Genomic DNA, 10586 nt, shown 5'->3' with positions numbered 1-10586 from the left:
CCCCGCCCCCCCAAAGAGGACAGTAAAAAGATGGATCTATGATTGGTTTTGGAAACAGTGACCAGTAAAACTTTTGCCAGCTAATCTCCCAGTCCAGATCAACCTTTGAACTAGAAGCTTTTTGTCTACAGTTCTGCTCCTCATCAAAGACTCCAGAAGATAAAAGACACTTGACACTTTTATATACACATGCAGCCTTGCAGCATTAACAGCCTATAATTTTGTCAGTTTGTCAAAGAAATATTTGGAAACATCTTCTCTTCTAAACAATTTTCTTACTTTTCAAGACTGCTCTACCTCATCAGAATTACGTTGAAATTAGCCATAGAGAAGGAATATTGATTTTTCGTAAAATAAACCCTGCTTGAGAATACAAGCCTGAATGTATACGGTAAGTAAAACAGATTATAAATAAGAAGGCGTCCTTCAGAAAGCCAGAGAGTCTATAGCCCAGTTGATGATCAGAGTATTAAATGAGCATGCAGAGAAGAACAGGCCATGGCAGAGAAGCCACACAAATCCTTTACACCAGTGTTCACAAAGGAGGAAACCAGATTTTTTAATGCCAGAAACCCTTTACATGGGGAGTAGGGGAACCTTTCTGAAACTGAAGTGAGAGCTGGAGAGGCTAGAAATCCAAAAGCCTTTCCCAAATGTCCTAATAGAGGAGGGATTTACTAAACTACTAGAGAAGAGCTCTGGCACTCAGTCCAGACTCACTTTGGTTTCATTGCTGCCATTGACAGAAGTAAATGATTGCAAAAGGAAAGCAGTGTGAATAAGCCAACAGTTTCCTTATGGGCACAAACCAGTGTGTCATCTAAGCACAAATGGCTTTAGTGTGTAAAAGGTAGATACAAGCAAGATAGCTGTCTCCTAGTGGCCTCGTATAGTAATTTTGCTTTGCAGATAGACCTCATTAAGCACAGCTCCATTGAATTCAATAGGTTTTTAATGCTTCATTAGAAATAAAATAAAATCCTACAGCTTCCTCTAAAACATAAGGTCACTGTTGCTACAGTACATAAGTAGAGGTCAGGAATATAATTACAATCTTGATGGATTTATAACAGATGGAGATTGTTGAAGCTATGGCTGCAATGTAGGTCCTAACTCGACATGATGGTCCTTCAAAGGTGATTTTGAGAGTTTTGAGATTTTGAGAGCTTTTCTGCTTGGTTCTCTCTACATAAATTCATTATCTGGTCACAGAAATGGAACACTACTTTCCAAATTCAAATTTTATAGGCTTAATGAATTACTTCTTTTGAATATGATTCAGATAATCAACCCCTGTATTTCATATCTATTTCTCTTTTAGAAAATCTAACAGAAATGTAAATTGTGCTGAAAACCCAGGTGGGCTGACAATTACTTTCAATGAGAAACATTGTCTGAAATCTAAAGAAATTAATCAGAATTTAATGTCTAGTCCTGAACAGGCCTGCCTCAAGTGACAGTGCTTAATAGCTTGGTTTCTGACAAGGATATCTAGACACTCAGTAGTATAAATAAACAACAGATTTGAGTTTGGTCTGTGCACCTGGATGTTGCAATTTTTTCTAATCGTGAGTGGTTGATGAATGTTGTATGTAGATTTATGTCGGTGGGGTGTTTTCCAAAAAAAATGTCACTCATCCTTTACCAAACTGGGGCTTTTTTCTCTCCCCTATAATCAGGACTGCCTCCTATTAAAGGAGAGAGAGAAGAACAGTGAAACCACAGCATGGGGATGCAGGCCCCAGGGATTGCATTCAGATATTCTGGTTCAGCTCCTGGCTCTGCCACCAGTTTACTCAGTGATCATGTCACATTACATATCACAGTAACCTAGTACTCCTACCAGCAGATCATAAAACTGGTATTCCATGTAAAGTTTTTGACAACCTGGTGACAAAAAATGCTCTTAAGAAGTGGCCAAATGTAATTTGGGGTCTCTAAGGACTATTTGTAACTCACAGAGATGTTCACAGTGATCACAGATGAAGGTGCATGACATGATTTATCCTAATAAGTGTTTTGACATTCAATCTTTGGCATTCATAGCACATGTTTTAAAGAGCATCAGAGGACTTGGAGAAGGGATATAAGAGAAGTTCAATTAATCCATCATTCAAATGAATCCTTTTCAGTGCTGACACTCCTGCACAAATCACACTGTGTTTTGGCTACAGTAAGTATGGCAACAGCCCTATTTCTAGGCAATATTTACAGTGAAGCCATAGACATTTCAGGGGTCACAATAAAGCCTCTACAGGAATCATACATCAACCATAATTTGGAAAACTCAAGTAGTTTTAGGACTATGAGTCCATTAGTATAATTTTGGAAGACAGCGAGAAATTGCAACTGCTACATTTTAGAAATAAGTATGTAAAGGCCAAAAATCAAATGTAAACAAATATAGAGATATAATTAGCTTTACAATCACAAACAAGTGCATCAAGAATTCTGCAGTGTTAATATTTTTATGTGACTAGCTATTGCATATAAATAAGTATAAGACAGCTCATCCTATTTCCACCTGACTGTAAAAGGTCTTAAACAACCTTGTCTAAATTCAGTGTTGAACCTACTTTGAGCAGGTGGCCCAACAAGAGACTTTCTAGCCCAGATCATTCTGTGAAGTAGAAAAGGAATATAAAGTATTTTTGGCAAAAGTATTTGCAACAATTGTCTCATTTTCTTATTTTGGGGGCAAAATAGTGTACTGTTATATTTTGGACCAATTCAATGGCAATAATCCACTTTGCATGTGTACAAAGAGGGAAAAGAAACATTTCACTAAAACATCTGGTTTCAATTCCATTTTATTTTCCAGGAGGCTATTCTAAACTCACAAAACTTCACTACAAATGTTGCTTGAGTACATGCTTTCAGCTCATCAATTACATCTTAAAAATGTACGTTTCCTCATACATTTATCAGGCCCTGCCTACAGAGCTATTTGGCTGAGTACAGAAGAGTATGTCTAATAAATATCATAAAGGTTCTCCCCAGATAAACCAAAATAGATTCACATTGTTAATCTGTTTTTCTTCATTCACTAATTTCTATTTTTAATATAGTATTTCATTACAGGATAATTACATAGAAAAGCAGAACGCCTGGAGCCCTTCCAGTGGTTGCATCAGACATCAATTTACCTCTGCTTTTGAGAATGACTTTAATAGCTCTCTAGCATTTTAACATGAAAAAATAAAACATTCAGCAAGGAAGCATAGCTCTCTCAATTTAAAGACAAAAATCAGAAAGGTTCTTCTCTGAGAGGATGGCAGATTTGCCAAATGTTTTTACTTTTCACAGTAAAAAATTGTCATAAATTTCAGCAACATTGTCACACTGAACCAGAATGAATTCCCATGTGGTTACAGGTGGGTAACTGTTTAAAGAGAATGTAAGGGAAAAACTGAAATCTTCCAGTCTCTAGACTCCAATCTCTAGATTGCACACTGTTATACCAAACTCAGACTGGAACACTGAAGGATGAAGACTTCAAATGCACTGTAACACTGTAATTTCATTATCACGAGAAACAACACTCGAAATCTGTTCTCTAGAACATGAAATTTCAGGCTATTTAGAGACAGTAAATACCCTTGGTAGTATACATGATCACGATCTGGGTCTAACACATGAGCACTCAAAAACTCAGTTGCTACCTTTCATATGACTTGAGGTTGGGAAGCCATCAGGATTTGACAATTGACAGAATTCTATAGGTCTCAGGGTGGCTAAAAATGGGCTACAGGGAAAATAACTGATTTTTCATATGGCAATTTTTTACCATAGTCACTGATTCCACTAGCACTCTGTTGCTCTGATCCCACAGTGCACCTGATGTTAAGTCTGCCTTGTCACACTTGAGAGGAGGGAAAGAATGTAGCACGCCAATAACTAGAAATCCCCATTCATTTACATCACTATATTAATAGTTAATTAATAAATAACAATAAAAACAAGGTGCTTTTGATTTCAGATAATGAGGTCCTTCAGAGCCAAGTCATCATATAACCATTAAAACTATGAAGAAGTGGAAAATCAGGTCTGCATTGGAGCAGAGATCATCTGAACCGTATGTTTGTGACTACTATAAAAACTCCATTTGGAAGCTACAACTTCCCATTGTGTGAAACAGTAGGATGGAATACATTTCTCCAAATGGGAACAGGAACAATCTTCAAAAAAGCATCAGTGAATCTCAAACAAAAACAAGACTACTGTGCCCTGCTGCTCAACCAGAAGAAAGAGGGACATGACAAGGAGCTTATTCCATGTGACTGCTTTGTCCTCACATACAAACAGGAGTACACAAACTAAATAATAACATATAATTTTAAGGTCTTTTTGCTTATTTAGAAAGAAAGAGTGAAGTATTTGGAAAAAATATAAATTCTGCCTCAGATGCTGACTACATCAGCAGAGATTCTGGCGGTCTAAATGTCTCCTGAAGCAGCACAGTAGCAGATGCAGAAGGAAACGCTTGCAAACATAGGAGAAGAGAAAGAAAATAACTCTTCAGCACTGAAAGAAGTTTTTCAAAGATGAAAGAACAGTGGGATGAAAAAAAAGATAAAATTTCCACAGAAACTTAGAAACAAATGTTCCTACAGCATAGCTCAAGGACCACTTGAAGACTGCATTTTTTCTGAATGAAGCCCCAGAAATGTCTTAGTTGTGTCCACCGTATTAAAAATATATGAACATTTTTATGCTGTGTTAAGTGATCACCTATGAGAAAAACCTCACCTCAGCAACCATAGCTTATAATCTGTTTAAAATTAGAGACATTTAACAAGATTTTATCTAGCTTCCCTTATATATACTGAAACTTAATAAATAATACCAGTTATTGCTCAGAAGTTAAATTATAGATAAAAGTTACAAGTTTAGCAGCTTTGACCATTTATTAGGAAACCTCAGCTAATTCAGTGCAGAAGGAAAACTGAAATAACACTTAGAGAAGAAGAAATGTTACAGCTGTTTTCCACTATGGCTAAAAAGTATATAATCATAAGCAAATTGTGGAGATATATCTAGAAGTGAGATATGACACAATTGAATGTTTTTCATGCCTTTAAACAAGGCAAATCCTTCAATATGAACAAAAGGAGATTATTTAAATTAAAAGAGTCAGTCAAGAAAACTATGAATTATTAGAGAAAAATGTGGACCTTGAGTTAACTACAGCACTATGTGATCTAAGTATCTTAAGAAATTATAAGAGATCTATTAAAACAGAAAACCTTAAAAGGTCTACTCAGAGAAAACTCAAAAAAACCCAACCAAAAATATTTTAAAACCTTTAGAAGTTAACACTTTAAAAGTTAAGCAGCTGATGTGTCAAGAATATTCACTTAATCTTCATCTGAGAGAAATGTGACAATTATCAAGTACTACCTAAAGAAAAGGATTTATTTCTCCAGCAGCTGCATGGACAATATGGGATCAGTAATTACTCCAGCAGAACCCTGAATGCTTTATTTCATCCTACATTAACTTTATCTTTCTTGAATACTTCATCTGCAAATATGCCAGATTTATAACCTGCAACTGAGGGATCTTGAGAAATTTTTCATGGACTTTGTAAAATAAATATTCTTAAATTCTTGCCTATGAACCAGAGATAGATTTCAGTGCATTAATACTGATCCTTCAGGAGAAGGCAGAATCTATGCATCTGATCTCCTTGTTTGTAAATTTTCAGCTTAGTTTAAAACAAAACAAAACAAAACAAAACAAAACAAACAAACCCCACAACATTGACTCACTCTGAACTGTCAGTTACTTTAGTGACTATAGAAATCTTACAGAAATGTAAAAGAAAAGGATGAAATCCACAGGACTTCATTCAAGTGAGGGCCACTGTATGAAATAAAAATTCTAGAACATCTATATAAGAAAGATAATTTGGACAAAATTAGTGACTTTTTTTAACTTCTTTAGTCTACAGAATGTTAGCTGAGAATTCTGTGCAATTTTTATGTGATTGAAACAATTGTACATGGAAAAGTGAATCTGGAGACTACCAGGAGAGACCAACAAAAGTAATGAATCAAAAATACTGACAGACATATCCTAACTTCATCAAAGTCGATGTTCCTATTAATTTCAATGCAAATTTGGGCAAGAATAATAACATGGTATTTGGGAGGTTTTTATTTAATTGCTCTTTGATTTAATGCACTTCAGCTCAATAAAGTTGTTTACTTCCTCCTTTAGGAACCATATCAGCTGTCCAATGAAGTTAAAAGACAGGAAGGCAGACACCAATGCTGAGGATTTGTTGATTGCTGTGTACTTACCACCTTTCATCATTCCCACTTCATAGCATTTTCTTAGTCGGCAAGCCTGGCAACTCTTTCTTCTGTTCTTATCAATGGTGCATTGGTTAGTAGCAGGACACATGTAGTCATTGTGCCCTGTAAAACCAGAGGGAAAGTGAGGACACAGTTATACACAAACAAAACAAAACAGAACTGCCTACAACACTCTCTTATTTTTCATTGAGTGTTCAGTACAGCATCTAACATCAAAGGAAGAAGGTAGGGTTACTATCATGATCTATCATAAAAGTATTGATATGGATAGTGAAACTAACATGTATTCACAATACATTTATTCACAAATTCTTTAAAAGTACTATTAAAGACACAAATTATAACTTCTGTAGAATAATTAAAATAATGAACAATTAGCAGTCACAAAAGAGAATAGATTAATATGAACAAGTAAGTCCCTTGATTTCCTTAGTTTTAGCTTGAGAAATACAATGCCATCTAGTCCATATGTCTGTGCTGATACTTAACCAATAGACTGTACCTCTCAATCCTCGTTGAGTTTCAGCCTACCATAATTTGTTATTGGCAACAAGCCTCTATTCCAATTTTATCTTAAAAAAGTGTGCTTAAACCTGCTATAAAATTACTTTCCAACCATAGACAAAATTATAGCAAGGATAAAATGACTATCAAAAATGATCTTATTGGTGCTCTGTATTCATCTAGACACAACTAAGGTACAGCACACAACAAAACCATTTTACTGCAGAACTGTTTGTTCTTTTTTTCAGGTCAAGGGATCAGCTTGAGGTAGAGTAAGGTGGAGCTTTGACAGAGGCCTTGGTCTCATCAAATCATCTATCCTTGACTAGAAATTAGAAAATAGTAAAAATTACTATCAGATTACACCAGGAACATCTGCTCTCTTAGGCCACATAACTGGGATCCAATCAAAATAAGCAGCCAAACTGTAAACTTGTTAATATAGTGACAGCTGACTATATACTGCCTCAAATAGACAGAATTCTTATTTTTTAGCTCTACTTGACAGAACAGCATAATACTGGAAAAATTTGAATCCATGTGATTTGCTACAGGACTGAGGTAAAAGGTAGAACAGAACTACACTACCTTAACCTCAGCATGAAACACTGTTTTAATTTTCAGTTCCTCTGGTAGGATACAGATTGTTCTATATCTGATTCAAAACATTTCACATGTAAAGGAAAAAAATAAAGAGTCAGAAACAGTCTCAATCACACAAAAAAAGCAATAACTAGAGGGAAAAGGAGCAAAAAGGAAAAGCCATGTTTTTAAGAAAATGCACTTTTATTAGGTCACACTAAACAGCACCAAAAGATTGTAGCACCTGACCTCAATTGGTTGCCTTGTTTTATAAGCCAGGCTCTGAAATAATATGAGAGAAAGATGGAAAACTTTAATAACTCTTTTTAAAGATAAAGACAGACTTTGAGAGAGTATCTGATCTTCTTCCTAGTGAAGTTAAAAGATAAATTCACAAGGAGAATGAGCATCGGCTCAAAATTCAGCAAATAGTTCAGAACATTATTTAGTTCTCTGTAAAATAAGTAGATAAATGTGCTCACCTAATTCAAAGCTGAACACACACCACTTTTTCCTGGACTGGCTGATGCTCATAAGGCTCAACTCTCACTCAAAAAAAAGGTGACATTATGCAAAAAGAAAAGATCAAGTGGAATCAATATCAGCAGGGCTGCCATCCTTTTTCACAGTGTTTATGTGAGTGATAACCTTTTCTGTTCCTCTGAACCTAGATTTCCTTATGCAAACTGTAAGTGTTTGGGAATAGGCATTTGGTTTGTACATAGTACAAAAAGTACATAAAGTAATTCTGTGAGAGAGCTACAGCCCCTACGGAAATTAACATGATTGAGATTATCATACTTTTACATTGAAAAGTTTTATCTTAAATATTCACTTTAGAGGTTAGCATAATTAGTCTGTTTTCATGCACATGACCTGCAACTTAGTCTTTTTTGTTTACTTTAACCAACATGCCTTCAGAACACTGGAAAATATATAAGCAACCAGAAGAAAATATTTGATAATTACAGTATATGGTAGAAATTATGATGAAACTACTCAGGGAAGAAGAAACAAACAAAGGGAAGAAGGAAGGCAGGATTCTTTCCACAATACTATCTGCTTTCAAGTAGTCAGTCACAGGAAGTGATGAAGGAAGTTTCCTTTGCAAGGTTCAGACACAGGCTAGGGCCATCTAGCTTGGGGTGGCATGAAAGGGAAAAAGGTAGAAGTTAAGGAATAGGTAATATGAAAAGACAAGTTTTATTTTAAAGAGAAATAACTCTGCTGTAAAGTGAATTGTTCTTTAACTATTCTACCTTTTATCCTTAAAGCTCATCTCTCAGAAAAGCTGGTTCTCTAATCTGAACATATTAGAAGGTATTTCTCACTGGTGGGAATCATCAACGTGAAGGTGGGACAAATCAACAGGTGTCCAGCTGCCCTGCACATCATTTTCATGGTACCCAAAGAGTAACACATGCTAGAAGAGGCTAAAAAGGGCATTTGAATAGTTGGTATCACATGAATATCAAAAGGAAGAAATGTCTTCAGTGATCATTGATAGTTACAAAGGGAAGCACATGCCACTTGGACTCTGTGGTCTTATTGTTGGTTTGTTGTTTCTTTTTTTTTTTTGGGGGGGTGGGTTTTTTTGTTTGTTTTTAAAATAAATTATCAGATAACCCACTCAAAATTAAAGGCAGTGAGTTTAAAAGTGTAGAGCCCTTAATTTTTATTCCCCCATATGTATGACTTGCACTGTCATGAGCTACAAAGGCAGAGTTTAACGGAGCCATTGGAGGATCTTGAGGAGGGTGGTCTGTTTTTCTTATGATAACTCACACACCGTACATTTTAAAACAGTAAAAATAACATTAAGTGTTTTTATAGTACTTTATTATATGTTGAGGTCTTTCCAGAACAGGTTGCAAAGATATGGCTCTTTTCTCAAAGTACTAATTTCAGATGTGACAATCTGTATGATAATGACCAACAATGGAGGGGAAGAGTATGAGGAAGCAAAGTGTCAACAAGAAGATAATGGCTGAAATTAGGATGATTTTGCATTTATTCTAACCCAGTCTGTCATACTCAGAGCTTTTTCTTACTGCACATGCAGTCTGACTTTCTCTCTACACCATGATTCATGTGGCTAGTATTTATATTCAGAGATGTGTTGCTGTCCATCTAAGGGTTCTCAAGATAGCTGTAGTGTATGCAACAGCAGCGCATGCTTGAATCGGAGTGGGCAGATTATTTATCTGTGAGAGCTTCAGTCAGCAAAACACTCCATATTTCTTTAAAGTTAAGTGTTACTACATTCAGCAGAACATTTATGCATCTGTGTACTTCTAACAAGTAGTCCCAGCACAGTATATAAGGTTAAAGTTAAGTACATACTTGAGAGTTTCACTGAATTGCATCTTTGAAAAGCTCAGTTCATTTTGTCTTTGACCAGCAAGGATGAAAACTGGGGTCATACTAATACATCAATGGCATTTAACTTAATACAGAAATATTTTTTTCTTAAAAGTGTAAATGATTGTCATATCACATTCCAATAACCATCAAGATTAGCCTGAAGGAATGATTAGTTTAAGTGGTACAAAATTTGTACAAAAACATGAACTATGTAGGCATATCAGCTTAAGAACGCTTAAAGACAAAACTGCAAAGTCAATAATGGAACATTTTTGTCAGGTGGATTTTGCATTACACTTAAGCAGATGTAGTTGAATTGACTCATGATACATTTCAAACAAAGCCAGTAATAGTTATTATCCTTTCACTAACACAACTTTTTCTTTCAATTATTCTTTTATTTCCAATCCTCAAGTAACACAAATTTCTTAAACCATCCTTTATCTATCTGCATAAGGCATCTGTCAAGTCAGCCATTACCCATGAAAGCACCAGGTCCTTCTACAATCTTATTCTGACAGTGAAATTAGCAGAATTTCATACATGTAGGTGAAGGGAAGGCTGGAGTGTAGATTTCATCCACACCTTAAGGTATCAAGCAAGTGCCAAGTGGGAAGACTGCAGATGAAAAACAAAACTTTGGAAAGAATAGCCTCAATGCCAAACGGAAACTTTTCATAAACAATGAAAAGAAAAAAAATAGCGCCTGGACATTGCACATGCTAACCCAATTTGAACAAATGTTGAATGTAAAATGAAAAGTTATACCAATTTTAAGTTAAAGTGCCCCAATAAAACTGCACTGATTGATTTAAA

General features: G+C 35.5%; 1 protein-coding gene across 1 annotated transcript in view; it reads right to left on the bottom strand.

Annotated features, from left to right (window-relative positions):
- LOC104537516 (estrogen receptor-like) overlaps positions 1-6422 on the bottom strand; it is a gene marked incomplete at both ends in the record, with an annotated part of 14947 nt that extends 8525 nt beyond the window's left edge. The window contains one exon of the mRNA XM_010180418.1: positions 6306-6422. Coding sequence (XP_010178720.1) covers positions 6306-6422 — 117 coding nt within the window. The remainder of the gene's footprint in view (positions 1-6305) is intronic.
- Positions 6423-10586: the final 4164 nt, after the last annotated feature.

Source organism: Mesitornis unicolor, unplaced genomic scaffold (assembly GCF_000695765.1).
Source record: "Mesitornis unicolor isolate BGI_N332 unplaced genomic scaffold, ASM69576v1 scaffold8303, whole genome shotgun sequence".
Classification (NCBI taxonomy): domain Eukaryota; kingdom Metazoa; phylum Chordata; class Aves; order Mesitornithiformes; family Mesitornithidae; genus Mesitornis; species Mesitornis unicolor.
The sequence above is the reverse complement of the archived record's forward strand: the minus strand, read 5'-3'. Positions and strand labels throughout refer to the sequence as shown.